The sequence below is a fragment of the Seriola dumerili genome, unplaced genomic scaffold (assembly GCF_002260705.1).
Source record: "Seriola dumerili isolate Sdu_G_001 unplaced genomic scaffold, Sdu_1.0 BDQW01001821.1, whole genome shotgun sequence".
Classification (NCBI taxonomy): domain Eukaryota; kingdom Metazoa; phylum Chordata; class Actinopteri; order Carangiformes; family Carangidae; genus Seriola; species Seriola dumerili.
In genome coordinates, this window is record NW_019176076.1 from 243,577 (window position 1) to 258,179 (window position 14,603).

General features: G+C 39.7%; 1 protein-coding gene across 1 annotated transcript in view; it reads right to left on the bottom strand.

Annotated features, from left to right (window-relative positions):
• LOC111238975 (histone-lysine N-methyltransferase 2C-like) overlaps positions 1 to 12,053 on the bottom strand; it is a 59,611-nt gene extending 47,558 nt beyond the window's left edge. Inside the window, exons 1-4 of the mRNA XM_022768719.1 lie at positions 11,813 to 12,053; positions 6,710 to 6,898; positions 1,828 to 1,916; positions 23 to 170 (exon numbers count right to left, since the gene is read on the bottom strand). Of these exons, the coding sequence (XP_022624440.1) occupies positions 23 to 170; positions 1,828 to 1,916; positions 6,710 to 6,897 (425 nt within the window). The 5' untranslated portion in view covers position 6,898; positions 11,813 to 12,053. The remainder of the gene's footprint in view (positions 1 to 22; positions 171 to 1,827; positions 1,917 to 6,709; positions 6,899 to 11,812) is intronic.
• Positions 12,054 to 14,603: the final 2,550 nt, after the last annotated feature.

The window sequence follows — 14,603 nt, forward strand, 5'->3', positions numbered from 1 at the left end:
GCGGAAGTTTAGTGTTTCTAACCTGCTTTTGACTTCTCTACTTGCTGAGACAGATGGTCCTGCTGAACTCTCGGCTGGAGGGCTCTGGGCCAGAGGGGAAGAGGGCTTGTCCTCCTCTGGCACCTCACTGGCCACCACTTCCACAGTTTCCACTGGCTGGATTTGTGTTTCTGATGACAACAAAAAAATTAAATGATCAGTTTGTCAGTAAACAATTTATGAAGCATTACATCCCCCCCAGTAGATCAGTGAGTATTACAACCCATTCCACACTTGCCTCTATGCCATTAGTTGCTCTTCAATTCATTGCCAATTATTACTGTAAAATCAGCATGCAGCTTCTGGCTGATACAAGCTGTCATAGGGCAGGTTGACTGCATTCTAGTCAGTTTCCTCCAGGTCAAAAACACAGCCTTTATTAGTGAGAAGGATGGTAAAATATGGGGACCATATGCTCAAGCACTGATTACGGTAAACCCACTGGGAACATCAAGCTCTGGTACAGAATAGTAATAACAACAGAGGCATGGAAAAAAAACAAGAATTATGGCTGCCAAAATGTCTCAAGAAGTGAGGTTTAATATTAATGGGGAATATTTTGCCTGAAATACAACTCAACTCAATTTTGTTGCTATCATGAGTGCTTTTGATCTAAATTACAAAAAAGGCCAAGTTCACCATACTAATCAGGCAAAACAACTCCCAAAAGTACCGCTCACTTAGACTTTGGGCAATGTAACAATTTTATTAACGTTACATTGCGATGCAATTAGGCTAATACCGTAATGATTCAGTGTCATCCAGTGGAATTACACAAGGACAAATTCAAGCTCATTACCTCCTAATAACCAAATCTACCTGTGAAAGGCTTCTTACAGTCTTGGCATATGAGTGAGGGATGTAACCTTTGTTTTTATAACCTAATATTTAACAATATTGTGATTAAGCATTTAATATGTCACTACAACTTTCAATGTAAAAATGTGTTTAAATATGTGGTTACCAATAGTTTCAAGATTTTTAAACAGAAAAATCAGAACAGAACACAGATATTTTCTGCTTGACCTCAGCTGCACAAATATCACTTTAGGGACAAGACCATATAGAATCGTAGATTTCATTTTGCCAAAAGCCTGGAGGCAGAGAGAGCCATTGAGGTAACCACTGGGGTTTAAGTGGACAAGGGAGTAGCCTAAAAGACAAAACCCAATAATGGGTTCTTTCATTACAGATTTTTTTTAACCATATGTTTTAAAACTCATAAGAATTGGCTGTTGTTGGTGTAAGGTAAACTACAACTAATAAAAGAAAAGCTAGCCACTGGCAGAATTTGATTCCCCAATATCTCCACCACAGCAACAGGGCAGCACTGAGATGTATGAGAATGGGAGGCATGGTCACATGATGTGAGATGTACACATAAAAAAAAAGCACATAAATGGGTCTGGAGAGACTGATGGGATTTTAAAAAGCTTTTAGAGGGCATTAGCCTTGGGCTCTTTCCCACTGCACCTCAATGCCAATCTCAGAGCAGGAGGAGAGATGGAAGCAGTAAGGGGTGAAAAAAAAAAAAACACACCCACTGCAGCTTCACAGCTCAAGCTAAACCCTTTCAATTATAGCCCTGAAGTAGAAGCATGAGGTGCCAAGAAAAAAGCTCTCATCTATTCTTTTCCAGGAGAGGGAGACTCCTTTACCTTTACCGAAATATCCTCTGAAGCACTCTCTGCATGAGGCTGCCTGGATGTGCAAGTTCAAGTCTTATATCACTCCCAACAGAACCAACATGTACATAATGGATCAAAAAAGAGCATCGCAGAGTCTCACCTGTGTCCTGAGGGCCTACGGACTCTGTTATCTCAGTCCCATCCATGCTGTCCTCCTCATCCACAACAACTCTCCCTCTGGTGCGACCCCTAGGGTGAGGAAGAAAAACAAACAAATAAACAGAGGAAGTGAAAAAGAAAAACACAAGGAAAAGTGTCTGGGTTCGTCTCAAGAGAGGGGGTAGCGATGTGGTCATAAATTAGTTAAATATAGTCACAGCTGTCACTGATTTTTAATGGAGGCACTCAAGCCGCTGGGCAAGGCAGTAGGGCAATAGATTGGGGGTGGGGGTGGGGGTGGGGGGTGGCTCAATACAGACTGGTTGTACATGGATTTTAAAGATGGAAGATGGCCAGTTTGGATAACTCTGCTCTAAACATCCAGGTAACTGGGAGCTAAAATAAAGAGACACTGTGGCATTCATGTAACGCAATCCACAAACCAATCAAAATGTATTGCTGCTCGCAACGCCAAAATTAAGACCCTCATGTTCATCTTCAGCGCAACTTGGAACAAGTACCTTTATCATTTCCCTTGAGGAATAACAACTCATTAGAGTCTAACTGAACATGCTCTTATTGAATTTCAAATCAGAACACAGACATCACTTATTATGTGATAATAGCTCTGTAATTTAGAAGACCACAAACAAATATCTCATCATGAATGTGAATGAGTCATGTTTCAAGTTTTCAATAGTCATATGCTCAGGATTATTTGTGCAATCAAGAGCGGCTGCATGTATATCACATAACAATATAAATGGGCATTATTGATTGAAGCTTTGGATGAAACCAATGACACAGAGGACAACACAATTGTTTAAATCATGTTTCTGACTATGTTTTAGTGTTTTTTGTTATCATTCCGAAACTAAAACTAAAGGGAACAATTGTTTATGAGACTGAAAGCAAATTCCACCAAAATTCATTCTCCTTTCATACTGACACATTTGATTATTATGGTGTTTAAAGGGAAAAAGGGAAGTCCATGGATAGGTAACTACTGTTCTAATGATAAGGAAAGGGAACAGAATTACCATGATTACACATACTTAAGATACATTTCTGAATACATGAAAATATCAGCCAATAAACACACAGACACACACACACACACCCTCTCATTATCATTTGTAATAAACAGCTACTACTTGAGGTATGACAAAAAAAAAACATCACAGCTGGGTTTGTAGATACATCAGTAATACGGTGCTGGTTGTTTTCAGCACTGCAGCTTTGTGAAAAGGTCAGTGCTCTAGTTAATTTTCCACTGACTAATGCAAAGTAATTAATAATAAATAATAATAAATTATATTCAGTCATTTTTAGAAGGGCCAAGCTGAGATTATAAGATACAATTTATCACTGCCCTGCAACCTTGTCTTTAAAGACAAACAATTTATTACTATGATGCACTTTACATGTCTGAAGTAATGATACTGCTTTATATACATAATGGCGTTAAAACAAAGTGAAGACACTGTCATGAAAAGCTTTACCCAACTCGATCACTGTTTTTTTTCAGATTCGTGATCTAATATTTATTCTTTATTAAATAGTTCCTGATATAAATGAAAATGTTTCCAATTATAGACTATTTTATTTGGGCAAAGTTCTTGGGCAGCTAATTGTGTTTAGATAACGTTTCACTTTCTTTTGAGAACTTTAGTGCCTTTTGTTAAAATGAAAACGTCGACATTTCCAACCATATGCCTGTGTGACAACTCGTACAGATGCACATACACCAGTCCATACCCGTACGGAGAGATCTGTCAGCGTCAGCATCCGCCAATGGGAGCTATGTTAACCAAATCTTGGAAGCGCCATGTGGAGGGGATAATTGTCATGGATACAAATTAAATAGCAACGTCAAGTAATGATGTTGTGGGCAAGGGGGGGTGGTGGTAATTTTCAATGCCACTGGAGAGAAAAATCACAAATGGCTGGATGCCAAATCAACCCCTCCCTCTTAATGACTTCCATGTCAAGATAAGGAGCAACCCAAAAACCCAAGAATGATAGAAGAGGCCTCTAACAAACCTTGGCTAAACACATAATTACCTGTAAGCATGAGTCAAACATAAATATGCTAATAAGGTGGAAACAAACGATCAAATCTTAACAGAGAGCTCTTTTCATGTTGTTGAGCCAAATATGGGCTGTCTTGCTGCTTTTGGATCACACTGAGAATTGCACATGACAGAATCTGAATTTACACAATCGTCATGAGGAACAGGATTTTTTTTTCCACAATTAATTATAATTGATGACTGAATGTGATATTAGAAAAATAGACCAAGAAAAACAACTGCGACAAATCAGTTGTGTGAAACATCTGCACTAACAAGCAAAAGAATCAAAAACAACTTATCAATATACAGTTTGTAATAAATCTTAGATGCAAAATTTGACAAAATCAACTCTCATTAAATTTCTCATTAAACTATTGAAAGTCTTTGCTCAATGTGCTACTGATTATGAGACAAGGAGCTTGAACAGTGTAAAAAATAAAATCAATGAAGACTGCAATTATGTACATTTTCAAAACTGTACTGCACCTGATAAGCATATGTAAGCAGGTCAGACAGCTACGTACCAGGACCAAGCTAAAAATGTTTACCACTGCAGCAGAATAACAAACCTTTTACATCTTTCAGCCATATACTTACCACACCTTCTGTATCACAGGCTTTCCTTTACATTTACATAGCAAACACTTTTACTGTCTATAACTAATGACATTTAAGTAACTGTGTGTGACATTTTCATCTATGACCACAATCTAGTGTATACAGACAAAGTAGTTGGTGGTGACCTCTTTACATAGACAGCTACACAACATTCAACTGTAATTACATATAACTACGCTAAAGCCATCAAATTTCAGCACTGAGACAGCCAGTTATTTCACTGACAAATGCTCAAGACTAACATTCAACCCCATACCCTGCACAACTTACCCCCTTCCCCTCCCCTCCCTCCATAGTCCCACCACAGGGAGAGAGAGGAAAAAAAAGAAAAGGTGAAAATAATGCCATGGTAAGTAGTCCCAGCCAGCAGACTGCTGCCTGGAAAACCTGACACGGATCAATGCCATTCTGAAATGGACTGAATAGCAGATGGAGCGTGGGCAAATCGAGTAAATTCCAACAACCAGGTCTAGCAGAGCGATTTATGACACATCTTCCTTTGTCACAAGCAAACTGGCTTTTACAACACTTAACACTGGTAATTTTAATATTTATTTATACATATTGCTTATATCCATTAGAAGAGGCAGCCAGTTTGTCTGAACACAAAACTGAGAGAATGTTGTGATTGAGCATAGTGTGTCACATAATAGTGTAGTTTGGTCCCTAACCTGCCAAACAGGTAGTTTTAAAACAGGGCCATGCATTTGCCTTTTATTTTTATGAGCATTTTTATTAGATATTAGGGTGTACTGAATTAGCTGAAAGCCCACAGGAGGTACAACCTGAGGTCCATCCTCAAAGCTCTGATCATTGTTGAGAGTTGGTGGAGGTAGAGGACTATTGAGCTTTCTGGAGGTGCTGTGTTTCAAATTCAATGAATCTGAGATTAGATAAATATTTGTCGATATGGGCTCAGTAACTGTGATAACCATTTCAGCATTTTAATCTACAGCCTTATCACAAACCTGTTTTTACACAAGCCCCTACAGTCTTAATTCTGACCACGACAACACTGACCATAACAACAACATAAAGAACCACATGAGAAGCTCATTTCTGCTGATGGTTTGTTCTTGACCTGTTCATCAACATGATGCAATTCAAGTCTGTCCCAGGTCATCCTTCCACTGTGGCATTAACGCATCATCTGGATGCTTGCAGATTAAACGATCCATTGGGAGGCAGGGTATTAAGATTGATTGAGAGGACAGACTGAGGAGAGAGTTAAGAACCTTGCGGGCATTTTATAACAGAGCAGCTCTAAGCTGCATTATATGTTGCTATGGGAGTCACAAAGAACCCAGGTATCTTGTACAATGCCTCATAAGAACTTTCTGTTGGTGTTACCTAGAGCTGCAGTGGAACTGTAATAAACCCTATATCAGAAGGACTTTTAACCATAATTCCTACCAAAAAACCTGCTGCCAGCTAAATGACCTGGTCAGGACCAGGCAATGCTAGAAACACCAACAAATATTCTGTATTCCACCAAGAACACCATAAATTTGCCACATACTGTATACTAATCCATGTTACACTAGTTCTCAGAAATGTAGACAATGAGCTGTAGTAATTGAGGGCAGATAAATAAATCTGCCAATAAGAAAAGACACATGATAAGGTGTTCTAAATTTTCTAGATCATAGATTTTGTAAAGCTTGTTTGTAGTCCATTCAACCCATATTTGTTCAGGTTTACTAAGGTTAATTTAATATATGATGCCTCCTGAGCTGATGTAGAATTGTGGCCATAACTTTGTTTGAAATGTTTTGATACATAATTTAAACAGACAGCTGTCCCATACTGGTTTTTGGGTTATGTGCCCGGTTCAATCTTGTTTCACACTCAAGAATGGTGAACTTTTAAGAGGGAATAATTTTAAAATGTCATTCCCAAGGGAGTGTTTTCATGGCTCCATACATGAATGGCAATCTCAATGCGTCAAACGCACTACTGCCTACTTCTATATCAAATGGACAACCCTAAATATGGGGACAAAGTGTAATGGGCCTGACACCTGGCAATGGAAAATTACTGAGATATATATACATATGTCAGTATATATACATATATATTTTTAAATCCACATTATTTTAGCAGCACAACAAAGTCCTACTAATTCAAGGAATGAAAATTCCCTCTGCCATAAAAATACAAAATCATTTCCTTGTTGAGGTAAAAACCTACTTCTTTCTGTTCTTAGGCGTGGATGAGGGTGGTGCCTGGGGTAGGATGGCAGCAGCATCCTTGCGTGGCCTGCCACGTGGTCGCTTGTCTGCGTGGGCAGGACTTCCTGTGGACGTGGCCCCTACACTGCTGGAGGGCGGTGAGGGTCCCTGGTCAGAGGGCTCCACAGTCTTATCCTCTGATGACATTCTAAAAAAAATGGTAAGAAAGATCATGATAGGTGTTTCAATGGCAGGTAACATAAGCTTGGAAAATTAGCTCAACTATTTAAACACGAAGAGAAAAAGTAGGTTCTGATTTTCCCCCCATTTGATTTGATATTCCTAAAAAGAATGAATAGGAAAAAGATGACATTTCATGGGAAAATTCAAACCCTTAATGGTAGGAGAACGAACCTGGGTTGCAACTTCTTTCACTGAGCTATTCAGATGTCAATATATTTTCAAGCATATTTAACTCTTTAACTCTAAGACTCGAACAACCTGGAGTGTCTAAATGAAGAGTTGAGGTAGGCTGTAGCCTGTTCAATGGCTTATATTTGATAATGTGCACTTTGCTGGAAATCATTTCTGATAAATTTTCCCAAAACTTTATACTTTTCTTAGTTCTACTTGATCCTGTGTCACCAGGCTAAAACTCCCTGGGCATCCATCTTGGCAGTGGAGACACTTAGTAGTGATCTCATTCGCTGGGTTTGAAGCATCTTGAATGCTGTTTACATGCCCATGGTGCATTACCTTTTATCCAACCTGCAATTCCTGCATTTCTTGCAGAAAAACCCTGTACACTTAAAGTTGAAAAATGTTCAACTCTGAGCAGAGAAATGTTCATCAGCTTAGCGTTCGACCAATGTGAGCAAAGTGGAGTGGCAGCAATTCCACCTCTTTCTCGAAGCTTTCTGCAATCACTCCACATCCAGCTGCTCCAGGTTTTCTATTTTGCTGCAACCCACCCACTAAAAGAAAACCCACTACAAACCACTCAATGGTACATATGGTGAATGCTACCCTTTAGCTGCATTTTACAATGTGAAGTGAAATTTAGAGGTGGCCCAAGAGTGCACTGGAAAAACAATGGTAAGCTGAAGATTTACTTAAAGTTGTGCAAACCATGGTTGGGTGAAATAACAACATGATAACAAAAATTTGTAAAATGCAAACATTTTCTATACCAGTCGTATCATATCTTTGGCCATTGTGGATAATGTTGCAAAACCAGTAAGAAGGACTGCCATATGACATTGTGATTGAAATTAAGTGAAAATGTCCATTGGCTGCTTGCATCAACACTCCAGCAGGCAAACTCACACAAATAAAGCCAGACAATAAATGTATTTGCATTATACGTCAATACAGTTTTTTCATGGGATGACATACCCACTTTACACTGCTGGCACAATCATGCCACTCTGCACCTCTCACATGCCCCAGTCTGATGTCTAAGTCTATGTCTAAAATAGGGGAAGGCCTTTCTTCCTTTAGGTGTTGGGGGGGGGTATTTTTCTGACTATCCTGTTTTGTCAGTATGATTAGTCAGTATTGTTATTGACCAAATGAGTGAGTTCTTGTGTTCTAAATAGAAAACAAAACTTTATTAAAATCTTATCATTTAGCCACTGAATCTATAGCTGGTGAGGAAACACGTCCTGCAAACCAAGTACTGCAACCACATCCTAATGTTGACCCACTGGCCATTTCCCTTGGATTTCTGACGGTATTTTATGCAATTCAATTGCACTGTGAAAAACTCACCACTGCAACTAAAACCCAACAATAGGTCCCAAATTAAAAGGAAAACTAATATTAACTGCCTTAATAAGGTGTTGGGCCATCAAATGCTGCCATAGCAGCTTCAGTTCATCTTGGCATGGATTCTATGAGTCTCTGTAACTGAACTGGCGCGATTCTTTCATTCTTTCACATTCCTTCATTAAGCAATTTGATGATGGTGTTCGACTGGTTTTAAGTGCGGTAAGTATAAAGGGTACATCGTTTTGTGCCCTACCCTTTGCCCTGTATGAAAGCCTCTTTGTTTGTTATGTTTCTAAACCCATTTACAAAAAGATTTTTCTTTTAATTTGTCACCTGTCTGTATGTTTTCTGTTCATGTGCTGAGCAAGCTGCTATGAAAGGTGTACTTGGTCAGTGTCTTGTGAACATCAACTTTCTCTCAACAAGGCAGCGCAGTTAAGACTTTGTGCTGTAAGCACAAGTATTTTGTTCATCACTGAGAGCTAAACTGTGACATGATAAATAAAAGTTTATATAAATTAAGATTTGCACCAATTTATAGTTTTGGGTGGGGTGTGCCCCAAAACATCAAATTGTAAGTGGTTGTTTCCAGTAAACAAACTCAGAAAAGAAAATTGTGTCCTGCCCAGCCCTTTATGACAAAGGTCCAACACCAAGTTGATGCATTTCAGCTGTGTTTTTTAATTGACCATCTCATGTGCATCTGACAAAACAGACTAGCCACATTTTTGCTCCCATATTGCGTGCAACTGATTGTTTAGGCTTCAAATCTCTTTTTTTGCGACTTATGTGCATGAATCCAATGATTCCATATTGGTCTGCGAGCACTGTCAAAGCGCTAATTTCACATCAGAACCCATTTAGAACAGACAGTGATGATTGCCTGCAGCTGTTGCCGTTGTGCTGCTTTCACTACATAACCACCTTGGTCAAGAACAAAGTTAACAATTGGCTGGTGAAGAAAATTGAGCATCTAGCAAGCTAAAGATTGTGTTTCTTAGAATTCAGTGGAAAAAACAGGTGAAAGGCAAGAGAAGACTGAATGATCAGTACCATCCAATGGTATGCTCATGTTGGTTTGTGTCTATATACGAGTGTCTATGATATGAGCAGGTGACTGTTTGCCAACACATTAGTTATAACTACTTAATAAGCCCAGGTTGTTTCAGTGACTTTGTTTTGCAGTCTTGAAAAAAACTTGCTGAAGGGGCTTTAAAATTAAAATAAACCAAATAGATTATAAAGCTAATTAATATATATATATATAGAGAGAGAGAGAGGGAGAGAGAGAGAGAGTAAATCATAATGATATCTAAAATTGTTCCATTTTTGATTTGACTTCTAATGCATGATTGAATAGTAACATGAGACTTTATGGTTAACCAAGTCTTGTCACCAGGCTGTGATGCAGTATGACAGATGTGAAAGTAAATTATGCTCTAATAAACCTTTTATGATAAAGCTAACTGTGATCCAAACATGTAATTTTCACTTGTTTACCGATAGGCTTAAACCTTAGGGAAAGATAGAAAAAGTACTAATTTTGGCAAAACATCATCCCAGGCACCACCCCTCATCCATCCAGCAGACTAGTTCCAAACAACAAATGCACCATGTATTTACCTACCAGTAATGATTTTTGATGGATCCTCTTTATAAGTAGATGCAAAAATCCAAGACTCTTTCTAACTTGTTTTTCTGTACCAAAGTGTAATTGCATCAGACTACATTGTGACTAATATTTAGAATGAGTCAACTTTCAGTAAACCAGTAAAATAGTAAACCATGGCAAACCTAATTTGCCTCATTACACTGTAACCTTTGCAATGTAGCTTATTGCACATCTGTGGGATGCAGTATAACTGCTGAGGTGATATGTTTGTTCAGCACCACATTACATTAACCTGTTTTTAGCTCATGTTATTGTACTAAACAGTTATTTAAAATCACTAGCACTGGTGGCTAGTCATGAGCTGTGGATTGGAAGGACATTGTGTGGCCTGAACTTATTTCAACAATTAAAGAAGCATTTTTATTCAGAGAGCCAGAAGAGGTCTCAATTTGTAATCTTCGATATTGTGGAAATGACACCATCTTTTGCTGCCGATCTGTGGTAATTCTCTCTCTCTTAATGTCTATATTGGACTCCACCAGCCTCCAGGCTCTGTGCACAGATGGCTGTCCAACAACACCAAACTCCACAAGAAATATTAGTCATTACAACAGTTAGATTGTCAGTGCAATCATCTATAAATTATGAATCTGAGCTTACATCCTTATATCAGAAAGAGGGACTTAGACTGTCCCCGAAACACAAGGTAGAAAATTTAGTGAGATAAGGACAATTTTATAACCAGATTTACAACCAGGTAAGCCTCAATTGAAAGTGATGAGAACAACGATTATTGTTAGGGCATCCGAGGTTAGGATCTGGTGACTACTAGGCAGTCACGACCACCATGGGCACAATTGTAGACATGCTAACGTTAGCTTTTGTTAACTCAAGCCTGGGCACAAAGCAGTTGCATACAGCTAACGATAGCTAGCCTGTTGTGTTGAACTCTGTCGCCTTTTCTTTGACGACCACAGACAAAAGTAACATTGACATCGTCTAGACAGAAAATGCATAAACAAATGGATCCATATTTCATATTTAACTGGCAATGGGAGACTTATTTCGGATTTGAGACACATTTCCCAGTAAACTTTCAAAGAGGTTCACACAGCAAACAGGTTACCCATGGTTGCAGTTAGTTGGCCAACTCATCGCACTGGCTTGTAACGCCTACGCCAAAACACCAAAGATTAATGCTTCAGCCTTTCATTGTCCCACGGCTAACGTTCAATATAATAGTCTTGAGGATGATGGCAAACTTAACTTGTAGCCTTAACCACACTATGCGTTAGCCAACTTCCCACTGGGTACGAGGCAAGATGAGCATTTGTGCCCAACACACACAAAGGCTCGGTCTATTCAACGAAACGGAACTGTTCTGGGGAACTACAATGCTACACAAAAAGTGAAAATGATACGCTATACAATGACGTAAGCTTCAATTTTTGCTTTTTGTTACAAACTAACGATAGTTGTGTGTGACCATTGAGCTCATATATCATGTTTAGCTATTAACATATGATATTATCCTTCTAGTACTGATTATATAGCACCCATGGATCGTTCTATTCAATGTTCCGTTCCGTTTAATAGTCTGAGTCATGAAAGCCAAGGCGGCGACAAACCCCCAACATCAGACTGGAGGTGGATAATGTTGGCTCAGCTTTACTTCAAAAGGTGATTGCCAAACAAATCTAGCTTGCATGAAAAACAATTGAAGTTCTCATTGGTGCTTACCTTCCAGCCCTATGAATAGCGAATTATCCTCTTCATGTCCAAAATACTGGGAGATGAAACGTCGCACTTTTATCACCCAGCTAGCTAGCAAGCTAACTGAGCTAGCTAGCCTCTCTCCAATGAAGCAACACCGCAGTTCTCAGAAATGCATAACGCATATCATTATATTCCAACGTTGCAATGTTATTCCCAACTTTGCCCATTTGATGGAAAGGCGGATGATGTAAATCCAACAGAAAACCGCTTCACTGGCAAACGCATTTGGGGGGATCACTTTCCTTTCTCCAATGACAGCTGTCGTCGCACGAGTTAGGGTTATATAGCTAGTTGGTGTTAGCCACCCAAGTCTACGGCCAACAATTTTACCATTAACGTATGAACAAATCAAAGCCAAAATCCAAGCGGCTGCAAAAGTCAATACTTCGTAAATGAAACTTTAAACGTGAATCCTCAGCGAATGTGCAGCGACGCGCAAAGCAAATGTTGGTTGCCGACCGCTTGGTTGGCAACTGGTTCTATTTTCTTCAGCTGCGACAAGCTGCGGGACCAAGCGGCCAGTTAGGAGACTCTCGCAGCCAGCCTGCCACGCAGTAACAACCGCCTGCCTAGACATGTAAAAACAAACATTAGCTTGCCAAAAACAATATTCCGCCTGCCACACTGGCCGAACTGTGAATTTACTATGAATTATCACAAAATTAAGTTGAAGATGACGCTTCAGCGTACTCTGTAACGGTGGCCATATCTAATGATAAGTGGCACCGAACCACAGCCCCTCTAGGCTCTTCAAAAACTAGATCCACCTCCCACTGCCACAACTACGGCACACAAATCTTTTCAAATCGGTGTGACTCGTCGAGAAAGGGATGTTTCGTGAGTCTGGCAAACGTTTAACAACATCGATAAGACAACATGATAAAAATAATACCACGCAAACCATTTGACAATTTCTTCAAAATACTCTCTGACCCTGCGGAGGGATATGGGCATTTAGTAAATAAAATAATGGCTTGGGAGAGTTCAAAGAGATGGAGCCTGGATTTTGGAGTTGGTGGAGGAGGATTGTCAACCGTTGGTGCTCCAGTTCATGCAAATCTTCGCCGGCAGCAGCAACAGCAGTAGTGACTCCAGCTGTCATCCGCCTCCTCCAGAGCAAGGGGAAACAGAAAAATTATTAACTTTAATATGTACCGTGGTCGTTTAGGACTCATAGAGATACCATGCATTCAGATAGACCACGACCAAATGCATCTTCCAGAGGCTACCCCATCACAACGTCTCCCTCCCTGCTTTGTTTCTCTGTCATACACACTCGTCTGTGCACTGATGCAGGCATTGCATTAAGTGTATGGCAGAGGTAGCCTGCAAACAGGCCGACATACTGTACATGCAGGGGTTAAATTTCGGAAAAGCCCCCAGGGGTCGGCTTCCAGCGGCTGTACATAATATCTTATAGAACCAGTGGGTATCTCGTATTTACGTGTATTTTTCTTTTTTGATCGTTTTTCGTCACGACTTACTGATTCTCTTCGACTGAAGCCCTCAGAAAATTAACTGGAAATAAACATAGCCCTATTCCTTTAAATGGTAAACCTGGTAAACCTTGGCACCTCTTTCCTATAGACTATGGGCTCCCCCTGCTGGCTCATACAACGCAAAACACACAAAGTGTTTGCGTTTTTTTATTATTATATTTTAATTAATAATAATTTGGAGACAATTCAAACAAATCAAATAGTTGTATACAGATGAGTGACAGATTAAAGGAAAATCTGAATAAGTGCAGAAACACAACATATGCAGATGCATCCATAAAGGGCACAAGAGGTCACTGTTTTGATAAGTATAAAAATGAGCATGAATCTCTCCTATGGCCTTCACAGTCATCAGATTAAATCAGATCAGGCAGCGCCAATCAATACATCAATATGAAGATCTTTTGGAAGAATGGTGCTCATCCCTTCAAAGACATTTTTTTTAAAGGAGCACTTTGGTTCTGTAATCAACATTTTAAGCAAAAGTAGAGCAGAAAACAACTATATTTTATGCAAAGAAGTAACGGCGTTCTCAGCAGAGAATGAGGTCACACCTTCATAGTATGTTTTACCTGAATTTCTCTGTTCAGTGTTTTGGTATCTGGTCTGGCAGTGTGTGCATGTTAATGCATGTATGTGTGCATGTTAGTGCACGTGAGCCCCTCTTGTTAAACCCTCCCCAATTTTACAAACACACAGCCACCGTCCACATGCCAGATGACACTGCAGTACACAGCAGTCAGGTGAAAGCTACAAAATTTCTTCCACTGAAGAAAGCACATTTTTCGGCCAAAAGGGCCTCAGACAAAGAAAGAAATAAGACCAGAGCACAGGTGGACTGGCCATTGCTGCTCAATTTCCGGTGGGCTGGTGGCCTATCAAAACATTCATAAAGTTTTTAAAGTTTTTACCGGCTTCATCGGTGTTGATCAGCGGTGCACGACTGAACTTCTTTCCCAGTTCGACTAAGGAGCCAACACTGGTCCGGCTTTATGGAGATGAAGATAGATGAAGAGCCCCATGAGTGTCCAACTTGACTCGAAACAGATCTTTCTTCTCCTTGATATGTGAGTACCTTGATGGCTACACAATGTTACATGTCTGGTTTCATTAGTGACCAGCTACAGAAGGCATGATAAATTAGCTAACTTGCTGTTACCTATATTATGAATGTGTTGGGCGAATGTTGCTAGAGCTAGCTGGCTTATCACGGCAATGCTAGCGTGGGCTAACGTCTGAAGCTAGATTGTTTTTTG